Below are 23704 nucleotides of genomic sequence, written 5' to 3' on the forward strand. Positions count from 1 at the left end.
GGCCTGAAGCCTAGGCCTTGACAGAGGCCAGACTGTGAAGAGGGCATTGTCAGTGGGCAGCACAAGAGAGAGCAAGAGTGTCACATGGGAACATTTAAACTTTCTAGCAAAAACTAGAGAGCCATAATGGGTCAGGTTAGAGATACCCATTATAGGGTAGAGATACCCAGGGACTTTGAATTCTCCTGTAGGTGGTGAGGAGCCACTAAAAATCCTTGGAGCAAAAATTCACATAATGTAAATGGCCCTCAGGAAGAATAGCAGAGGTATGAAAAGGAGAGAGAAAGAACTAGTGGCAAGAAAGACCAAATGAAGGTATATTACGTATTACACACTCTGGTGTGTATGTGGAAATGTGAAATAGGAGATCCCTAAGGATTTAGAGAATGACTGGATTGGGAGGGAGCAGACAATTATAACTTTTAGGTTTGGAGGCTGGGAGGACACTGGAACCATTAAAACAATTAGGAGTGTCAAGATGGAGAGCTGATTGTAGGGTAGTGCCTCGACTTTAGATGTGTTGGATTTGAGGTGATTACAGGTCAGTAAATGGAAACATTCAATAAGCATTTAGAAAAGCAAGTACTAAGGAATGCCCTTAATTAAATGTGAAGAAAAACACATCTATTAAACTGATAGATCAGGGAGAATATGGCTGAAATGCAGGAGAGGAACGTTGGCTGAAATGCAGGAGAGGAACGTTGGCTGAGAGAAAGTGCTGCTTTTATTTCTTGGGATGTAATGGGGAAATGGTGTGAAATCTGGCTGAAGCTGAGGAGGAGCCAGTTGAGATGCAGTACCATTTCCCCATTTTGTCCCACACTTAAGGCCCATACTGAAAGCAGGAATCATGAATACTCTGTTCAGCAAGGCATTCCGTGAACTGAGTATGGGGCCTGGGTATTGTAGCCCCTAGGTAATTCACCACTAGAATAAAGAATGCATGCACACATGTGAATACATAGATGCTGCTTTACAGTGTCATCGTAATGTTCAAGTGTATATACATATTAGCTTCACAACTAGATTCTAAGTACTGTAGAAGAAAATTATAAATCTAAACTGTATCTCTATTTTTGAACATGCAAGTTTTTTATTTTTCACTATTATAAATACTGTGACAAACATCCCTGTATATAAAATTATGTCTGCAACTTTGATTCACCATGGCCTAAATTTTTAGGAGAAAATTATTAAGTTAAAGTACTTTGATATGTTTAAGGCTTTTTATAAATGTAACCAGGTTGCTTTCCTGAAATATTTCATTAGTTTTTTCCTCCTTCCAAATATAAGAAATTGATCCTCCCATAGTCCCTCATTAGTGTCATCATTTGTCTATCTAATTGTATAGAAAAATGTCAAAATATCTTGAACCTTTACTGACAGACGATTTCTCTACCTTTTTGGTTTTTTCCCAATGAGGTGAATTGTGAACAGAACAGTGGCTTGATCACTGCCTGAGCCAGATCCCTGCCCACTCGGATGTTTTCAGATGTTACATTCAGTTGAAGTGCCAGAAACATGTCTGCAGCTGGGTTTTATTTTACAAATAAATAAAACATTAAAAGATATGAAATGAACAATGGAAAATGACTTGCTAATAAAAAAGAAAATAGAAGGAAGCACTAGGACAACACTCCCTCAACTCCGTTTTAGCAAAATACACATAAAAAAAATAAACAAAAATGCAAGGCTAAGAAAAAGACAAAGCTGAACACAAAACACTGAACTCTCCTCCTCATAAAAGGCAAAAAACATGTACACGTATGCTTTCTTTTTCTTTTTTTTTTTTTTTCATGGGCAGGCACCGGGAATCAAACCCGGGTCTCCAGCATGGCAGGCGAAAACTCTGCCTGCTGAGCCACTGTGGACTATCTGAGCACTTATGCTTTTAGATAGCAAATAAATGACACTGTTAAGCTAGAAAATCCAGAACAACGAAGAGGGAAAAAGGTAAAATAATACAGCATAAACGCTTCAAAATTATTTTATTACTTCTAGGGGATATCTCCTTGATACTCCTTTCCTTGGAAAAACAGAAACGTTTTATGAACAGGCAGTTTACAAACTGCGACGTGTTAGTGGAGGAGCTTTGGTTTTTGACTTTCCAAGAGTCTAACATCCTTAGTACAACTTAAAAACCAACCAGCCACTGCCAACAACAAAAAAAACTAAATCATAAAGAAATGGAAATCTTTTTTGCCTAGGCCATCTTGAGCATTCCCTCAAAAAATGATGCTGCAGTAAGTTAGCTAATTAAAAACAGTACACCCTAATGTATAGTATGGACTACAGTTAATAGTATAATTATAATATTCTTTCATCAATTGTAACAAAGGTACCTTGCTTTAGTACTAATGCAAAGTGTTAATAATAGCGGGTTGGGATATATGGGAATCCTGTATTTTTTATATGCTGTTTCTATAAACTTACAACTTCTCTAATTAAAAAAAAATACATTAGAAATGTGCAATTAAAAACCTTTTACATTAAAATCTCTCATTAAAAAAAAAAAAAGCCTAAAACAATATAACTACTTACTATACAGTCCTAGAAGCAAACAGCAGATAAATTAGAAGTCTAGAAGAACTTGGACTAAAAGATAAAAATCTTCTTCATTCCCACATCATGGCCATTTCCACAGACTATACCCTTAATACACACACACACACACACACACACACCGAGTTAACAGTTTGGTGTATTTTAGTCCACATCTTTAAAAGAAAGGCACATAGCAGGATATGCTATACATTGCTTTATGACTTGGGTTTTTTGGTTAATAATCGAGTAAAACCATGTATATATTTCTGTGCCAAAATATAAATAGTTTCCTCATTCTTTTAATAGCTAAGAGTAGCTGTTGCTTGGAAAATATATGTAAGCAGTCTTTTGTTAGTAGACATTTCTGCTTTTTCCAGTTTTTCACACTGACAAACAATGGTAAAGGTTTTCTCTGCCCATCTGCCTGAATGTTGCTGTACATTAGATTTATGTAAATGGAACTGCATGGGTAAAAGGTGTAGACTTCTTTGGGTAAATAGTGTCAGATTTTGCCCACACAAAATATTTAACAATATACACTCCTACCTATACCAAGTTTATGCCTATCTATGTATGTTTCCAAGAATGTAGGAGTGAAAATCTTCTTGAATAGTTAAAATTTTAACATTATTAGGTTTTAAAAAAAAGGTTTATATATGGATTAACTGTTAAGTCTTTTTAAACATAAGTTTTAAATATTCATTAAATTTGAACATTCAGTGTAGCCTTCATTGTCCCTCTGACCATTCTATAATTTGATTATTTCTCATGAGGGTTAGAGATCATCCTGATCTGAGAATTTCATAAAATTTTCATAATATTTCTTAGCAGTTTTACTTTCTTCTATTTTCATATCTGGCTAAAAATGATCAAATACATTTTTTTCCACAAAAATGTAACAACCACCATTAGTAAGCAAAAAACCTTTTTGATCACCAATGGAGATAATTAGGATATCAACTATCCCAAGTGTGGGGTGAGACCAGGCATCAGTTTCTTTAAAAGATCCCCAGATGGTCCCAGTGTACAGAATTTGAGAAATACTGCTGAACTCTAAACATTAGTCATTAAAGAGAAGAATTTAATGTTTACCTTGCCCATCTTGAGCAAATGTGTATTTTCAGGATAACCAAATAGCCTTAGCTATAATTACTTGTCTAAAGAATTCTAAAGTATTCTAAAAGAATTCTAGCTGATAAGTGTAAAAAGAATAATAGAATTAGAAAATCACTAATTTGCAACCCCTGAAATAATTGATTCAAGCAAAGATTATCAGTGGAGGCTAAAGCCTTTTGGACAGTGGTCCTCAACCCTAGCTGTACATTAGAATCACCTCATGTGCTTTTAAAAATCCCAGTGTTCGAGCCACATGCCAAACTGGTTGAATTGGACACTCAGGCATCAATAGTTTCTAAAATCTTCTCCCTACCTTCTCATCGCCAGAGATTGCAATGTGCAACCAAGATTGAAACTACTGCATTAGAAGAAAGGTTGATGGTAAACCTGATGATAGAAGGATCAGGCAAAACCCACCTGAGTTGGCTGATAGAGCTTAGCAACCCTAAAAGTAGCACTACTGGATGTAACACTATGTGACGTACATAGCACCATCCATAACATATTCTAACCATGAAAGTTTGACTTCCAAGCTTTTATATCTAACTTCTGTTTGCAAGAAATAGCAGGGTTAGAGGAGTCTTTACACCATGAGAAAACCATCAGACAAATCCAGAATGTGTAACATCCTATAAATTTATTGCTGTGGTTTCCTCAGTGAGTCAAGAACAAGAAAATAAGATGAAGGACTACATTACAAGATTAAGTGACAATAACACTTATATGGAATCAGTGTACCTTATTAAGCCTAACTTTAATAAGCCAACTGAAGGAAGACATTTCTCTGAGACCATCAGGAAAATATGAACTCATTATTCGATGGCATTAAGGAACACTTGTGGTTCCTTATTTTATAGAGATACGTGAGGAAGTATTTAGAGGTGTAATGGCCTGATGTTTTGCCTTTAAAATCTGTAACAAAGAAGAAAGGAAGAAGATAATAAATGGAACAAGTGTAGCATAATGTAGATAAGTATTTAAATCTGAGGTGTGGTATGTGGAGGTTCATTATACTTTCCTCTCAACTTCTATATATACTTGCAATCTTCAGTGTTAAAAATTTGCAAATTTTTAAAACAAAGGGTTTGAAATACTGGGGTTAAGATAATATTTCAGAGTGACATGTTTCAAAGCCATGAAAGGATTTGACCATACTGAAGGTTAGCTCTAACATAATAGGAAGAAACCAACTGAGAGATGGATGGCCTGAGTTTCCTAGCCTAGGGATGTTTGTTTAATTTGTGTTTTGCACATATTTGGGATTTTGTTAAGTGAATCTTATTAAGCAAAATTGGCTGTAGATGCTATAAATGTATAGCTACATTCATACATAGTCCACCACCAAATAAGAGTATTAGCATTTTGCTTTAGCAAACATGTATCTGAATGTTCCTAAGGTAGTGTCTATTAACTATCTAAAACGAAATAGAAATTGGTAAACCTGAAAGCTGCCTTTTTTCCAGTAACGCTCTTTAATACACAGAATGACATTTCCTCAGTTCACAACTGTTGCCTTAGGAGAATTGGAGAGGCTGCCATCTATAATTCCATGTTTTGTACTTGTGCCAGAATTAATCTGCATTTTGCTTTATCCTGATAATCACCACCAGAAAGATAATCCAGTGGAAAAATATAGAAAACCTTATTTTAGGAGAACCAATCATTTATTTTCATGGTCAATATTATTCCCTACAGGAATGTATCTCATATTTCCAATATGCCCATTTGGTAAAAATTTTTTCCCCAAAAGGATTAAAATGTGTCTTTGAAAAAAAAAAAAGCACTTAAATACAGTTTCCACATATTATTGACTTTTTACAACAGAGCAAATCCCTTACTTATTCTTTTTTTCATATATATATATATATATATATATATGAAAAATATATATTCCTACAGAAAGGAAGATCCCAGTAGCCATATCCCAATACTCATATGTTAAAACATAATGTTGAACACTTTGCATGTGTAGTTCATTTCTTTTCATCTTTATATTTTTAACTCCTTATTCTTCCAGTGTTCCTTTGATAGTACATAAATTGCCTATATTTTAATTAGTATCCAGATTAAAAATACTTAATAGGTGCTTGTTTTGTTATGATTTGTAGAAACTCCTAATCGGCTGATTTTTTTCTATAAGTTTTTTTGAATAGTTTTGTATTCTTGAACAAAATTCAGGAATTTTCAAATATTTGTGAGCAGCAGATCTCTCTGGAAGTATTCCAAACTAAAATACTCTTCAGATATGTCATTGTAGAATTAAAATAAAGCATATTATACTAGTTTATACAGATAAAAAGTCTGCTTTATCTATGAAATTGAACCCAGACAGAAAAATTTGCACAGCAGTTTTCATCACAGACTAATTCATGTTTAGAGAAAAGTTTAAAGGAAACTAGAAGATTCTTCATTAATAATTTCTATTTTCTAAAACTTTTCATGCAGTATTTTTTAGATGAGTAAAAATTGTAAAGCCATTGTCTTATTAACATTATAAGTATGCATAAGAACCAAGAACCTAGATATACTCAAGAGAGCTAGACTGGAAATAGTTTCAAGAAACATGTTCTTCTTCTGTCCCTTCTCAGAAGTATTTAATTTCACTGAAGTCCAACTTTTAAAGAATATCATAGGTGGTTGTTGAGTCAACAAATTCCAAATAGCTATAATATTCTTTGTGTCCATCAGTGCCCATCTATAGCTTTCTCCTGTAGACTAAAGAATGTTATTAGGTTTCATATTTCACCGTATTTATTTTTCCACTCTTGTACAGTATTCCTTGATGACCTCATCTCCTCTGATAATAAGGCTGCCTGCTGTAGAAATAAGTCTTGTGCATCAAGAAGGGACTGAAGAAGGAGAACTTTTTTGGAACCATCTCCCAGGTCATTTTCCAGAATTTCCCCCAGAACTTTTTTCTTAGCCACAGGAGGCACTGGAATATTTTTGCACCTCTGTAGAAAGTAGGCTCCATCCTGAGTCTGTGGTCCTACAGGAAGTGAGAGTCTCCTGGCCAAACAGGAGTTTGAGTGTCCAGAAGACTGAAATTTCTACTCATTTTTTTTTCACTATCTGAGTATGATAGCCTAACCTCAACTCACAGGCCAGACAGTTGGAAAAAATGTGACATATCCAACTTATTTAACTGTCACAGGGTATGTCGTCTGCCTTAATATTTTGTGCTATTACTTTCCCAAGAGTCCTGCGAATACTGACAGTACACTATCTTTTATGTAAGAGCAAACCCTTAAATACCCCAGCCACTGAGAACAGGCACAAACAAGGAGACTAGCACAAGGCTGCAGCTTGCTACACTGTGAAAGACTAGTTACTGAGATGCAAATACTAAAAATCTCTTAACTAAAAAGGCTCGTTTCCATGGTGATTTTACACACAGTACAGACTTCCCTCATTTCATACAATATAAACAGCAAGATACACAGCTTAACAAAAGAGGGACAGTTTCATAATTCCAAATTGTTTGGATAGGCCTTAGAATTTTTACTTAGCATATTTTAATGTACATGTTGTGACATATATCACAAATAAGTTTATATTCCATCTTTACCATGAGCTTAAAGAGGTAGAGAATATATATATCAAATTTTCATAGCCCTACAGTATTTCTATCCCTTACCCACTAATAGTTTTCTTAGTTGCAGCCTTCTGCTTTTTCTAATTAATTGCCCTTTTCTTTTCAATATTGGGACACTCATATAAAACATAACAGACAAGAAGGTTCATGCTTCCAATAATCTCTGTGTCTTAGATATTGTTCTAGTTTGCTAGCTGGCAAAATGTAACATACCAGAGACGGACTGGCTTTAATAAAAGGGGATTCATTTAGTTAATGTATAGTTCTTCAGAGGCAACTAATTTTCAGCTGAGGTTCTTTCTTACTTGGGAAGGCACAAGGCACAGGGCGATCTCTGCTTGCCTTCTCTCCAGGCCTCTGGTTCCAACAACGTTCCCTGGGGTGATTCCTTTCTGCATGTCCAAAGGCCTGGACTGAGCTGCGTGCTGAGATGAGGTGTGCTGAGCTGCTTGGGCTGTGCTACGTTGAGTCTCTCATTTAAGCACCAGCCAATTAAATCAAACATCATTCATTGCAGCAGGCACACCTTCTAGTGGCCTGCAGATATAATCAGCAACAGATGAGGTTCACATACTATTGGCTCATGTCCACAGCAGTAGAACGAGGAACCGTCACCTGGCCAAGCTGACACCTGAATTTAATTACCACAGATGTAGATGGAGATTTTTTTTCTACCTTAAAGCTTGTTCAAATTCTTTAACTTTAGACCTGCATTTTCTTGGTAGGTGTGAATTTAATATTTGAAAATGCCATGTAGCAAAATTCTGATGTCCCTAAAGGCATGTTTGTGATTAAAAAAAGTATTATATATACTGAAAACTTTTTTACTTATTAAAGTGTCTCTTGATTTCATATGCTGATTGTGCTAAATTACAACATGGTAACTAATTAGAGTTTACAACCTTGGTCATGAAATGAGTAGCCCATTCTGTATGTTTCTGTGGTTTCTCTGATGAATTGGCTAGTATCTTCTATTCCCCATAGAATATTTTTAAAAGACATTCATCTTCAAGTAAGATTGCATAAATAATCATAATTAATAAATGTAAACCTTGCCATTTATAGCAAGGAATATTTTATCCAGTAATTAGGAAATGGGGTCATCTGTTTATATGGTGACTGTGGGTACATATATTTATATATACATATATAATTTGTGAAATATACATTTTCAAAGAAACAGTAATAAAACTCTTGAAACAATTTAACTTTCTTTTAATAACTAGGAAGAGGTTTTAGGATGTTTAACTTTGCAGATATCCATTGCCATTTGGCTCTGCTATAGAGGTAGAACAGTGAATAAAAACCTTATTCCTAGTATGGAAATTAGTTTTTTTATGCTTCATATTAAATAAATCCTTTTTATCAGCTTTTTAAAACTAACTTTTCTGTTGCTGAGGTTCAGATTTCTAGGTTGCACCTTCCTCTTTTCCTATTTATATAAATAATTCTAATAATGTGGGTGGTGGGGGGAGATGGCACCATATGGCACCATATACAGAACTCTAATCATTTTTTATTTCAATGGTAATAATTTTTCAGATCCTAACAGTGCCCACCACCTGGTGTTTTTAAGCCAAAAGCTTTGATGTTTTGGTGTTCCAGGTTCTATCTTGTATTAAGCATATGCTAAAAACTATCTGAACATCTTTTTTCTTTTAAAGTGTGTACATTTTTCTATGTATGAGAATTTCTGAAGCTACCACAGTGATATCTTTGGTATCTATAATTTGTTACTGTTTCACATTTGTTTCTCAAGTGTTCCGTTCTTGGATGGAATAAAGCTAGGCTGCTGCATCACTCTGATTTCAGGATGTCTCCTGTACGGTTATTCCCAGCCCGTCCGATTCCCTGGCTCTTCCAGACTGGCAAACCATGTATTTTACTTAGTCGTTAATAAAATTCCTTCAAGAATTGCTACATGAGAATACTTCAAACTCTGGAAATTCATAGTAGAAGACTTACATCACTTTCTAGTATTATCAGCTTGACAGAGACTCAGATCATGTTTCAACATGTACTCGGGAAACCATATACAATCTGTAATCTTCATTGAAATTCCAAACCTAAGAATTCAGAACTGTCACAGAACTGTATAATCTAGAAGTATACTGTCAAATGATATATCAGGAGACAGGTTGTTAAAAGCCTTAAGAATTTCTAGTAAGTCTTTCTGGAGGCTAGGAAACAAAACCTTAGATTAATTCTCACATCAAGTAAAGTCTTCGAATGAGGTGGGATTTACCAATTCTCCCATAAGAGAATTCTCTTTTTAAACTAGCTTGACTGGCAACACCTAAAGGTTTCACTTTGCTTTGCATAGCCAATCTTTATTAAACACCATAAGGTAAAACCACAGCATAGTGCCATGCCAGCCATGAATCAACACTCCATAAAGGGAAGCTGCTATTGTTCCTGGGAATTTCTTCAACAGATATTTACTGGTGACCTTCTGAAGTGCCTAGATTCTCAAGATAGGTTAGTAAACAAGGCAGACAAAAGTCCTTGCTTTCATTGCCCATATAGTCTAGTGGAAGGAGACGGTGGTAAATTCTATGGGGGGCAGTGGGCAGGATGGCTGGCTATCTTCCTGTGGTTGAGTAGATACTGCTTACATGTTACTTCCTTTAGGAGACATTTCCTAAGCTCCTTTACCCCAGATGCGTGCGTGCGCGCACACACACACACGCCATATCTGTTCTGCTCATTATTGCATTCCTAGGGTGTGGAATATAGTCAGTCCTTAATAAATGATGAAGAAAAGAAAAACTGTTGAAGATACTGAAGTCCTGAGGATCATGTGGTGAACTTGGAATGTTATATGGGCTTAGTTTAAATCTTTAACTGAGAGTAAAGTAGCATTCCTAAAACACTGTTAGCAGCACAGGGATTAATTTAAGGAAAGCAAGGCTTATTGTGAAGATAATTAGAATATGTACAAATATCTTTTGAAAATACTAGAGAAAAGAGGATATAAATGAATGGAATTAGGGACAAGTGGCATGACCTGTTATTCCTCCTTAATTAATAGTATAAAAAGTAGAATTTGACATGGAAAAGAAGGGAAGTAGTAGGTGGGTTTTTTTGTTTTCGTTTTTGTTTTTTAGTTCAAGGTGGCAAAGTGATCCAGTTGGAAATAAAACAGAGAGATAGATTTGACTACAGGAAGCAGTGATCAAGTTATATTTGTCTAGATCGATTTGGGAAATGACTAAAAGAATAAAATAAGTAGTTGGGTAAGAAATTAAAATTTCCTTTGTTTACCACTGTAAAACTATAGTTTCCTTGATTTGTAGACATAAAATATAAAATATAGACATAAAATGTAAAAAGCAAGCGCTGCCTTCAAAGATTTCATCATTTATCTGAATAATGTGGATGCTATGTAAATCTTCATTTAAAACGTTGGGGATAGGATCATTTGTTAGCTACTTGGCCATCGTTGGATGTTAATCCTCTTGGAGAACATCATCTGAGAGATGAGTTTTCCAAGGGTAAACAAAGTCAGTTTTCAGATTTTGATTTAATATAGTGTGTAAATTAATCTGGGGCTTGTAATCGGTATGAACAACATTCACAAAATTCAGCAAAATATACTAATAAATTATGAATAATTGTGGGGCGATGGTGACTCAGTGGCAGAATTCTCGCCTGCCATGCCAGAGACCCGGGTTCAATTCCCAGAGCCTGCCCAGGTAAAAAAAATTAAAGTAAAAAAAAAAAAAATACTTATGTTCCCAAAAGTATACAAAAGCAATTTTTAAGGGCAATGCAACAGTGGCTCAGTGGCAGAACTCTTGCCTGCCGCGGGTTCGGTATGTGTAATTGTGGAACACTTTAATACAGACAAACTCAATGATCGTGCAGTTTAAGATGAAAATTGCTTATATAAACAAGGTGTTACTTACAGATGGCTGAACCTTTTTAAGCGAATTTTTGTGTAATATTGCCATTAGATTTAGCTGATTAAATTTATCTTCTTGCAGATGTGCCAAACACTGGTGTAAGCAAACCTCGAGTTTCTGACGCTGTCCATCCCAACACCTATCTCATCAGGACAGAACCAGAACAAGGGACCCCCTACTCACCAGAACAGACCTCTCTCCATGAAAGTGAGGGTCTGTTGTATTATCTCTTAAGTATTACATTTTGCTTTTACTGCTTTCTTTTTGAGAATGAGCATTAGAAGTGTTTAAGAATATTTCCTGCTGTTTTCACTCCTACAGGATCATTGGGTAACTCAAGAAGTTCGACACAAATGAATTCTTACTCTGACAGTGGATACCAGGAAGCAGGGAGTTTCCACAACAGCCAGAACGTGAGCAAGACAGATAACAGACAGCAGCATTCATTCATAGGATCAACTAACAACCATTTAGTGAGGAATTCTAGAGCTGAAGGTCAAACTCTGGTTCAGGTAAGCCAAGCATGCAAGATCATTTGGAAGAAATACCCTACTAGTTGAATATCTGTTATAGATATTCTTTATTAAAAGTAAAATCCATTCATGCAATTTAGAATTTATAGAATAAAATAGCAAAGTCATTTTACACTATTTAGAGTCTTGATATTAAGGCATTCTTGGGCATGAAACCTAAAATATGTTAACTTCTGTTCATTAGCCCCTAGTAATGAATTCTGATAAATTCCCAGATATAGGAGAATAATTGTTCTAGAAGCAACAAGTTTGGCATAAGGAGAGTTTTCCAGGAAGTGTGTGATTGAACCGAGCAGTATGTTTTAGTACCTCATGGGTTTATGAGTTTCTAAAAGTACTAAAGCTAAAATATTCTATAACCAAAACTGAAGGACAGAGTGCTGTTCTCACATCTGCATATAATGGGGCTACCCATTCTAATCAAAAGTTTTTGCCTTCATCGGGCTACCCATTCTAATCAAAAGTTTTTGCCTTCATCACTGGATTAGTCTGTGAAAGCACATTTATCTTTTGCTAGAATATAGATACTCCTGCTTATAGAGAGTTATTGTTTGGCAAATACCCATTCTTTTACTTGTTAGCCAAAAAATAATAATATTGCATATATATTTATAGGTACTCCTTAGCTCATCCCTTATTAATACTTTATTTACGTCAGTCCACCAGCATATGCCAGGTTTAAGAGAAGTGGTAGGGGTCCTGAACAGCAGAAACCACTGAAGATAACTGTCTGTCCAGGGATCCCAGTGATATCTTTGGAACTGAAAAAGGGCACATAATCAAAGCAGTTAGACTAAAGCTCTGCTTCTGACAGTGCAGTACAGGAAGCCTGCAGTTTCGCAGCAGTGAGAGAAACACAGTGCTGCTTGGGCATTTTCATTCAAAGATTTAGGGAAATACTTTTAAGTAATTTGAAACATTTTCATGTTAAAACAAATACAGATATGGTGCATAATTCTTTAAGCCAAAACAAGGAAACTTGTGCTTGCAGCAAGCTACTTCAAGCTACACCCCCAGTTCTCCAATTGTGCATTTACTCCTCTGCTGTTAGGGATGCTGTGGTGAAGAACATTGAGAAGCTTTGGACTGAATGCCTATGGCAGCTCTTCTCCTTCAGCCAGTTTCTATGTCAGTATGTCTAAAGTCACACTTTTGAACAATAATTACCTTAACTATAGAAGTTTCTTTTTTTTTTCCGTGAAAGTTATCATGGAACCTCTTTTTAATTTTGTTTTGAACTTGCAGCTTTAGTCCCTTCCTAAAGCTAAGGAATCATGTTGCAAGGGGACCTCTAAATCTTACTTTGCAAATAGTCTGGCAACACATTTTTCTAAATATCTAGGCCAAATGTCATCCCATTTTGGTAGTTGACAACTCATAGTGGGATTTTCATTTCTTATTTTTAGAACAGTATTAGATCCCCAGTACGAATTTTAACTTTTCAACTATCTACTAATTTTAAGCCCTCTCTTCCTTGACTGCTTATTTATTTACCATCATAGTCTCTTTCTAGATCTCTCCATGTCTTTTGCCTTCCCAGAATTGTTGAGCTGGAGCACACATGAGGTCTCAGAGAAGATATTTCATATTTGTTCATCCCACCTATAGGCAAAATATGCCTCCTCTTGTGACAACTGCAAGGGTATACAAAGTCCTTATCTAATCCCTGCTTCTTCCCTTATCACTCCTAAACTGAAGACTGGATGGGAGTTGATGACAACTGTGCCCTGACAACCACTGGGAGTCCCACCAGGCAGCCTGGGCCTTTGGCAAAGAGCCCTAGTCTTTCTTTCTGCTTTTCTTTGTCCACTGCCTGTGTCCCTCAGGCCAGTTCTCTAGCTAGTTACCACTCTTCTTCATTGTTATGGAGCATCAAGGAAAGGATCTGTGACCCACTGTTTTCAGGAGTTAGTAGCCTCATAGTGGGATCAGCCTTGGCAGAAATGGTCTTCAGTTTTCATTCTGGTCTTTCCTGACTGGCTAGGTCAAGAAACCCTCAGCAGTCCTCCTGCTGGAAGAGATGTTGGGGCGCCCTTGTTTGAATCTCTTTAAATTCATCAGTTAAAGAGCATATAGATCAAAGGAGGTAGAAAATGACTGGCATCACTAGAAGCCACACTTTAGCTAAAGAAACAAATTTAGTTAGAGCACCTGTGCAGACAAGCAGTCCCTTGAGGGTAAATTCACAGGGAAGAGCATTAGACTCCAATTCTGTCCAAGCATTTATTCATTCCATGTTGAAAGAACATGTTCCTTTTGTTAATGGACCCAACCTATAAAAACTAAACAATCATAGATACTCCACCAGCTACAGTTAGATTGATGTAATAAAAAAATATTTTTCTTTTGCTTTACATAAATGCATTACCTTGGCCAAACTTTGAATCACAGGGAACAAAGTAAGTATGCCACTCCAGTCACCCTTCAAGCTTGGAATTATTTGTAGTACTTGAAATAAAATATTTTTTGTTTGGGAAAAATGCATAAGCTGGAGGGTAAAAAATGTAAAGACAAAAGAAAAAGGAATATTAAGTATCATCAGATATCGTTTTATGGATTGATTTTAGTATTCTGAAGGAGAAAAAGCAGAGATTAAACCATACACACACACATATGTAGAACCAGAAAAAAACAATGAGGAAAATTTTAAATCCAACTCTCAAGTATAAGAAGGAAAAGGAACTTCAGCACCTAAAATAAATAGTGAATTACATTCTTTTGTGAGCTGTGTATATTTTTTTCTGTAATGGCAGTGGACACAAAACCCTGGATAAACCCGTTCTCTTTTTTCCCCCCTTTTATCAGCCATCAGTAGCCAATCCGGCCATGAGAAGAGTTAGTTCAGTTCCATCTAGAGCACAGTCTCCTTCTTATGTTATCAGCACAGGCGTTTCTCCTTCAAGGGGGTCACTGAGAACTTCTCTGGGAACTGGATTTGGCTCTCCATCAGTAACTGACTCCCGACCACTGAACCCCAGCGCATACTCTTCCACCACATTGCCCGCCCAGCGGGCCGCCTCTCCGTACTCCACACAAAGACCCGCCTCCCCAACAGCTGTACGACGGATTGGGTCCATCTCCTCCCGGCAGCCCTCCAATCCCAATGGACCAACCTCTCAGTACCAAACCACCACCAGAGTAGGATCCCCATTAACCCTGACGGATGTACAGACCCGAGTAGCTTCACCATCCCAAGGCCAGTTGGGATCATCATCCCCCAAACGCTCAGGGATGACTGCTGTACCACAGCATCTGGGACCTTCATTGCAAAGGACTGTTCATGATATGGAGCAGTTTGGACAGCCCCAGTATGACATTTACGAGAGGATGGTTCCACCTCGACCAGACAGCCTGACAGGTGAGTAAGAGGTGAAATCTGCATAAAACCAGTGAGGATATCTTGCATGCAACCATAGCTAAAACAGAGAAGACTAGCATGGTGAAAGCTCATGTTTTTATTTCAAAATTTATACTGTAGATTTCAGGTTACCTTGTCCTTGAGGCTTCGCAATTCTTAATGTATAAAATCATGTAATTATTTATATCAGTAGAACTCTTCATTTAGAATGAGTACATTTTCTCCCTCAAAAGATTAGGGTTTAAAATGACCTCTTTTGCATTTCAGAAGAATTGGGTGAAATTCTAAAATGCTTGTTGATTTCAGCCTGCTTACCTTTAAATCATGTTAAAGGGTGGTGTCAGAATATATTTTTCAATGTTTAAATATATTTTATTAGAAATTCTTTAATAGTATAGATGAATATGAATTTTCCCCCTACTGCTTGATTATGGTGTCTCAATGGGAAATGCACAAAGTTCTTATGAATTACCTTCACATGCCATTTGGATTAAATCAGAAAGATTATTCGGTCCTAATATGATAATTGTTTCCTTCAAGGTTTTCTCATAGAGTCTTTCCCAAATAATGTAAAGCCTTTGTTCTTTTCATTAAAATGAAGTTTATCTTTAGTTTTTTTAAATTACATTTTGAAGATAACATACACACAATGGTAAAAAAACTTCTTAACTATACAGCACAATAAGCAATGAGAAGTGGAAGTCTTAAGCTCTGTGTATTATCAAACCAAAACAACATACAAACATGAACATTCTTACCATATGAACATTCCATGTATGGTGTACAGTCAGTGGCTCACTGATTGTATCATCACGTTGTAGTATATTCATCACCATGATAATTTTTTAGAACATTTGCATCACTCCAGAAAAAGAAATAAAAAGAAAAAACTCCATGTACTTAATAGATTTTAACCTTCGTTCCCTTAATTTTTTTGTATACCTCTTAGCACTCCTTTTCATTGTTCGCTAGTATGTCAATCTACTCAATTTATTTTAACATTTGTTCCCCTTAATATTTAATTATTTTTAATCCATATTTTTTACTCATTTGTCAATATTGTACATAAAAGGAGCATCAGATGCAAAGAAAAACAAGGTTTTCACAATCACATAGTCATACTGCGAAAGCTGTATCATTATACCTTCATCTTCAAGAAACGTGGCTACTGGAACACAGCTCTACAGTTTCCAACACTTAATATACCTTAAACTAAAAAGGGGATATCTGTAAAATGCGTAAGAATAACCTCCAGGATAACCTCCCAACTCTGTGAAATCTCTCAGTCACTGCCAATTTATTTTCTCATTTTGCTCTTCCCGCTTTCAGTCGAGAAGGTTTTCTCAGTCCCTTGATGCTGAGTCCCAGCTCATTATAAGATCTCTGTCCCACGTTACCAGAGAGTCATGTCGCTCCTAGAGAATGGGAGGGCAGTGAGTTTGCTTGCCATGTTGGCTGAGAGGGAGATAATGCCACATCTGAGCAACAAGACAGGTTTTCTAGGAGTGACTCTTAAGCCTAATTTTAAGTAGGCTTAGTCTATCCTTAGCGGGATTAAGTTTCATATGAACAAACCCCAAGATTGAGGGCTCAGCCTATTGATTTGGTTGTCCCCACTTCTTGCAAGAATATCAGGAATTCTCCAGATGGGGAAGTTGAATTTTCCCCCTTTCTTTGTAAGAAAGGACTTTGTAAATACTGTTTTATTCTGTTCAAATCACTCTGGGGTGTATCAGGGCATCACATTGGACAAATCTACAAAATTTCATGCCCTATTTAAGGTTCCATGTACTTATGGTGTTCAATTAAATTGTCCATATAAATTATATTAGGATATGCACTGGTCAAAACATAAATTTTGTACCAAATATTTTTTCTTTAGTCTCAACCTAAGTTAAAGTTTTAAACTGTGAATTACCATCTATTTTCAGCACCCTGCAGTATAGATATTCCTTTATTCTTCCTCATATAAAAACATTTTTTAATTTGTACATTTACTCACTATCATTGTACACTCTCGGCATTCCTAGATTATACCATCTCAGTCCTTATCGTCTGTCTTTCCTTCTAGTTTCGTTTGTGCCCCCAGCCCTCCTCCCTCTACCATTCTCACATTCAGCATCATTCAGTGTACTAACATTATTGTGCTACCCATTTCTGAATTTTTATAATCAGTGCTGTTGCACAAATGTATCCTTTCAACTCCAATTACACAAAATCTACCCTATTTCTATCTCCTGATGATCTCTGTTCTTAAACTGAAATTTTCCAAGTTCATTCATTAATGTTAGTTTATATCAGTGAAACCATACAGTGTTTGTCATTTTCTTTCTGGCTAATCTCAGTCAACATAATGTTCTCAAGGTCCATCCATGTTGTTATATGCTTTATGACTTTATTCTGTTTTACGTCTGCATAATATCCTATCGTATGTATATACCACAGCTTCTTTAGCCACTCGTCTGTTGATGGACATTTGGGCTGTTTCCATCACTTGGTGATTGTAAATAATGCTGCTATAAACATTGGCATGCAGATGTCCATTTGTGTCCTTGCCCTCACGTCCTCTGAGTAGATACCTAGAAATGGTATTGCCAGATCATATGACAATTCTATACTTAGCTTCCTGATGAACCACCAGACTGTCTTTCGTAGCAGATGTAACAGTTGACATTCCCACCAAAAGTGGGTAAGTGTGCCTCTTTCTTCACATCCTCTCCAGCACTTCTCATTTTCTGTTTTATTGATAATGACCATTCTGGTGGGTGTGAGATGATATCTCATTGTGCTTTTGATTTGCATTTCTCTAATAGCCAGGAAACTTGAGCATCTTTTCATGTGCCTTTTAGCCATTTGTATTTCCTCTTCTAAGACGTGTCTGTCCACGTCTTTCACCCATTTTGTATTTGGGTTAGTTATTTGTCTTTTTGTTGTTGAGTTGAACAATCTCTTTCTATATTCTGAATACTAGACCCTTATCTGATATATTGTTTTCAAATATTGTTTCCCATTATGTAGGCTGTCTTTTTACTTTTTGACAAAGTTCTTTGATGCACAAAAGTGTTTAATTTTGAGGAGTTACCATTTATCTATTTCTTTCTTCAATGCTCATGATTTGGGTGGAAGAACTAGGAAACTGCCTCCTACTATAAGATTTATAGGATATTTCCCTATATTTTCTTCTAAAAGTTTTATGGTCTTAGATCTAATGTTTAGGTCTCTGATCCATTTTGAGTTAATTTTTGTATAGGGTGTGAGATATGGATCCTCTTTCATTCTTTTGTATGTGGCTATCCAGTTCTCTAGGTACCATTTATTGAAGAGACTGTTCTGTCCCAGGTGAGTTGGCTTGACTGCCTTATCAAAGATCAGTTGTCCATAGATGAGATTGTCTGAACACTCTATTTGATTCCATTGGTCAGTGTATCTATTTTTATGCCAGTACCATGCTGTTTTGACCACTGTAATTTTGTAATGCCCCTTAAAGTCAGGTAGTGTGAGACCTCCGACTTCATTTTTCTTTCTCAGGATATTTTTGGCTATTCAGGGCACCCTGCCTTTCCAGATAAATTTGGTTATTGGTTTTTCTTTTTCTGAAAAGTAAGTTTTCGAGATTTTAATCGGTATTGCATTGAATCTATAAATCAATTTAGGTAGAATTGACATCTTAACTATATTTAGTCTTCCAATCCATGAACACGTGTGCCCTTCCATTTACTTAGGTCTTCTGTGATTTCTTTTAGCAATTTCTTGTGGTTTTCTTTGTATAGGTCTTTTGTATCCTTAGTTAAATTTGTTCCTAAATATTTATTCTTTTCTCTGCAATTGTAAATGTAATTTTTTTCTTGATTTCCTCCTCAGATTGTTCATTACTAGTGTATAGAAACACTACAGATTTTTGAGTGTTACTCTTGTAACCTGCCACTTTGCTGTACTCATTGATTAGCTCTAATAGTTTTGCTGTGGATTTTTGGGGGGTTTTGACATATAGCATCATATCATCTGCAAACAGTGAGAGTTTTGCTTCTTCCTTTCCAGTTTTGATGCCTTGTATTTCTTTTTCTTGTATTTCTTTCTAGTTGCTCTGACTAGAACTTCCAGCACAGCGTAGAATCACAGTGGTGACAGTGAACATCCTTGACTTGTTTCTCATTTTAAAGGGACAGTTTTCAGTTTTTCCCCATTGAAGATGATGTTAGCTGTGGGGTTTTCATATATTCCCTTTATCATGTTGAGGAAGTTTCCTTCTAGTCTTATCCTTTGAAGTGTTTTCAACAAGAAAGGGTATTGAATTTTGTCAGATGCCTTTTCTTTATCAATTGAGATGATCATTTGGTTTTTCTGCTTTGATTTGTTGATATGGTGTATTCCATTAATTGATTTTCTTATATTGAAATGTCCTTGCATACCTGGGATGAATCCTACTTGGTCATGCTGTATAATTCTTTTAATGTGCTGCTGGATTCAATTTGCAAGAATTTTGTTGAGGAGTTTTGCATCTATATTCATTAGCGAGATTGGTCTGTAATATCCTTTTCTTACAGGATCTTTGCCTGACTTTGGGATGAGGGTGATATTGATATGATAGAATGAGTTAGGCAGCCTTCCCTCTAAGTTTTCCCTCTTCAGTTTTTTGAAGAGTTTGCGCAGGATTGGTACTAATTCTTCTTGAATGTTTGGTAGAATTCACATGTGAAGCCAACTGGTCCTGAACTTTTCTTCTTTGGGTGCTTCTTAAGGACTAATTCAATTTCTTTACTTGTGATTGGTTTGTTGAGGTCGTCTGTTTCTTTGCATCACTGTTGGTTGTTCATGCCTCTCTAGAAAGTTATCCATTTCATCTACATTGTCTAGTTTATTAGCATAAAGTCATTCATAGTATCCTCTCATTACTTCTTTTATTTCTTAGGGTTCAGTGGTTATGTCTCCTCTTCCATTTGTTATTTTATTTATTTGCATCCTCTCTCTTCTGCTTTTTGTCAGCATTGCTAAGGGTCCATCAATTGTATTGATTTTCTCAAAGAACCAGCTTCCAGTTTTGTTGATTTTCTCAATTGTTTTCATGTTCTCAGTTGCATTTATTTCTGCTCTAATCTTTGTTATTTCTTTCCTTTTGCTTGCTTTGGGGTTAGTTTGCTGTTCTTCCTCTAGTTCTTCCAAGTAGACAGTTAATTCCTTGATTTTGTTCCTTCTTCTTTTTTGATATAGGCATTTAGGGCAATAAATTTCCCTCTTAGCACTGCCTTGCTGCATCCCATAAATTTTGATATGTTGTATTTTCAGTTTCATTTGACTTGAGATATTTACTGATTTCTCTTGTACTTTCTTCCTTGACCCACTGGTTGTTTAAGAGCATGTTGTTGAGCCTCCATATATTTGTGAATTTTCTGGCCATCTGCCTGTTATTGATTTCCAACTTCATTCCTTTATAATCTGAGAAAGTGTTTTTTATTACTTCAATCTTTTAAATTTATTGAGACTTGCTTGTGACCCAGCATATGGTCTTATCTTTGAGAATGATCCATGAGCACTTGAGAAAAAGGTGTATCCTGCTGTTGTGGGGTGTACAATTCTATAAATATCTGTTCAGTGTAGCTCATTTATTGTATTATTCAAACTCTCTGTTTCTTTATTGATCCTCTGTCTAGATGTTCTGTCCATTGATGAGAACGAGGAATTGAAGTCTCCAACTATTATGGTAGATGTGTCTATCTCTTCTCAGTGTTTTCTCATGTATTTTGGAGCACTCTGGCTTGATGTATAAATATTTATAATTGTAATGACTTCTTGATGAATTGTTCCTTTTATTAATACATAGTGTACTTCTTTGTCTCTTTTAATTGTTTTACATTTGAAGTCTAATTTGTTGGCTATTAGTATAGCTACTTCTGCTTTTTTGTGATTGTTGTTTGCATGAAACATCTTTTCCCAACCTTTCACTTTCAACATATGTCTATCCTTGGGTCTAAAATGTATCTCCTGTAGACAGCATATAGATGGGTCCTGTTTTTTAATCCATTCTGCCAATCTGTGTATTTTGATTGGGGACTTTAATCTATTAACATACAGTGTAATTACTATAAGGGAATTCTTTATTCTACCATTTTGCCTTTTGGATTTTATATGTCATATCTAATTTTCTTCTTTTTACCTTTACTGGTAGTCTTCATTTCTACACTCTTCTCCACACTTCTCTCTGCTCTCTTTTCCTATCCAACTCTAGTGCTCCTGTTAGTATTTCTTGCAGAGCTGGTCTCTTGGTCACAAATTCTCTCTGATTTTTTGTCTGAAAATGTTTTAATTTACCCCTCATTTTTGAAGGACAATTTTGCTGGATATAAAATTTTTGGTTGGCAGTTTTTCTCTTTTAGAATCTTACATATATCATACCACAGTCTTCTCGCCTCCATGGTTTCTGCTGAGAAATCTGTGCATAGTCTTATTGGGCTTCCTTTGTATGTGATGGATTGCTTTTCTCTTGCTGCTTTCAAAATTATCTCTTTCTCTTTGACATCTGACATTCTGATTAGTAATTCTCTTGGAGTATGTCTATTTGGATTTGTTCTGTTTGGGATATGCTGCACTTCTTGGATCTGTAATTTTAAGTCTTTCCTAAGAATTGGCAAATTTTCAGTGATAATTTCCTCCATTAGTCTTTCTCCTTCTTGTCCCTTCTCTTCTCCTTCTGGGACACCCACAGCACATACATTCATGGGCTTCATGTTGTCATCCAGTTCCCTGAATCCCTGCTCATATTTTTCCATTCTTTTCCCTATCTTTTCTTTTGCTTGTTGGATTTCAGATGTTCTGTCCTCCAGTTCACTAATCCTATCTTCTGCCTCTTGAAATCTAACACTGTATGTTTTCATTGTTTTTTTTTTCATCTCTTCTACTGTGCCTTTCATTCCCATAAGTTCTGTGATTTGGTTTTTCAGACTTTCGATTTCTTCATTTTGTTTGTCCCTTGCCTTTTTTATGTCCATCCTCAGTTCATTGATTTGATTTTTGATGAGATTTTCTACCTCTGTTCGAACATCCTGAATTAATTGTTTCAATTCTTGCATCTCATTTGAATTGTTGGTTGGTTCCTTTGACTGGGTCATTTCTTCAATGTTCCTAGTATGATTTGTTTTGTTTTGTTTTGTTTTGTTTTTTGCTGGCATCTAGGCATTTAATTTCCTTAATTAGTTTATTCTGGAGATTGTTTTCACTTTTTTACCTAGGATTTTCTTGCTGGATGACTTTGTTGTCTATCTGTTCTTTGACATTTAGTTCAGCTTATTCTAAACTTCTAGCTTAGATTCTGTTTAACAGATCAGAATTTTTCAGTTCTTGTTTTCTTGTTTCTTGCCTTAACTGTATGGCGCCTTTTTTTTTTCCTTAGGAGGGTCTATTTAGGTATTATAGACCCCAGTCTGATTTCCCCATTCCAGACTGGCCTCCTCTCAGGAGGAAAGAGTCACCTGCATCAGTTTTCCCTGAGGATGAGACTCAGCAGGTTGAAAGACTTTCCTATGAAGCCTCTAGACTCTGTATTTTTCCGATCCTGCCCAGTATGTGGTGCTTGACTGCCTGTGGGTCCCACCAGCATAAACTGATACAGTACCTTTAACTTCAGACTCTCCTTGCTGGTGCATGGTCAAGACAGGAGAGGTAGTAGTCTGGCTTTAATCACTTCAATTTTCCAGACCCTGGGGTCTGAATTCCTTGAGGAAGGGATTCCACCTGAGCTGGGCCCAACCCCTCTCCTGGGAAAGGCACAGGCTCCAGGGAATTGCTTCCTTTTTCCTGACCAGCCTCTTTGCCTCTCAGACAAGTTTAATTCTGCCCTTGCCTTGGGCACTTGGAGCCTGAGAAACCTTGCAGTTGTATGCAAAGAGCAGTCAAGCCATAGAAACACAGCCACAAAGAAGAAAGGAAAAAAATTCCTTTTCAGAGCAGGACGCTTGGGTTTGCCAATCAAGAGCTTAAGTTGGTATGTTGTATCTCCAGTCCCTATGTGCCCCCTTCTTTCCTTCAGGGCTGAGACCTTTTCAAGTATTTTGTGCTGTCCGATCCAAAAAAAAACTCTGTGTTTTTTGTTTCTTTTTCTGTCAGCCCTGCCCCCTCTGTGCCAAGGAAAAAAACAGCAACCTCAGCTTTTACTCGAGGTTCAGCTGAGCTGGGGGTCTATCTTTAGTAGTCAGAATTCATTAATTAATTCCATAATTGGAGCTTGGTTGAGCTCAGCCCCTGGCTGTTAATAAAGTCTCTTTCCTTTCCCCTCTGAGAAGTAGTCTTTGGGGTAGGGCGCTGGCCTCCACGGCTTGGGGGACTCGTGGTTCTGGGCAGGATTGCAGCCAGTCCAGCTTGTCCAGACTGGGGTACGCCGTGTATCCGGTCACTGTTGTGGCCCCAGCAGTTGTTCTGTACTGTTCCTGGTTATTTCCTGGCTGATCTGTAGGGCAAACTAAAATCTACACTTCTGGAAGCCACTGTCTTGGACCCTTAAGCTCTTCTTTTACCGTCATCTAATCCCACTCAACAGTTCATTTATCTTCCAGAATATCTGTTTACGTATATGAGCAATACAGCTGTACATTCACACTGTTTTGTCCTAATTTAATTTATATGGATGGAATTCTACATATTGTTTATACTTGTTCTTTTCACT

General features: G+C 36.5%; 1 protein-coding gene across 12 annotated transcripts in view; it reads left to right on the top strand.

The window, feature by feature from the left end:
- PKP4 (plakophilin 4) overlaps positions 1-23704 on the top strand; it is a 291835-nt gene that overhangs the window by 201865 nt on the left and 66266 nt on the right. For 10 of the 12 annotated variants that reach the window (XM_077153913.1, XM_077153914.1, XM_077153915.1 and 7 more), the window contains 3 exons: positions 11242-11373; positions 11482-11672; positions 14499-15051. In XM_077153913.1, the coding sequence (XP_077010028.1) occupies positions 11242-11373; positions 11482-11672; positions 14499-15051 (876 nt within the window). The remainder of the gene's footprint in view (positions 1-11241; positions 11374-11481; positions 11673-14498; positions 15052-23704) is intronic. The other 2 variants (XM_077153910.1, XM_077153911.1) reach the window with 1 other exon arrangement.

This window comes from Tamandua tetradactyla, chromosome 3 (genome assembly GCF_023851605.1).
Source record: "Tamandua tetradactyla isolate mTamTet1 chromosome 3, mTamTet1.pri, whole genome shotgun sequence".
Classification (NCBI taxonomy): domain Eukaryota; kingdom Metazoa; phylum Chordata; class Mammalia; order Pilosa; family Myrmecophagidae; genus Tamandua; species Tamandua tetradactyla.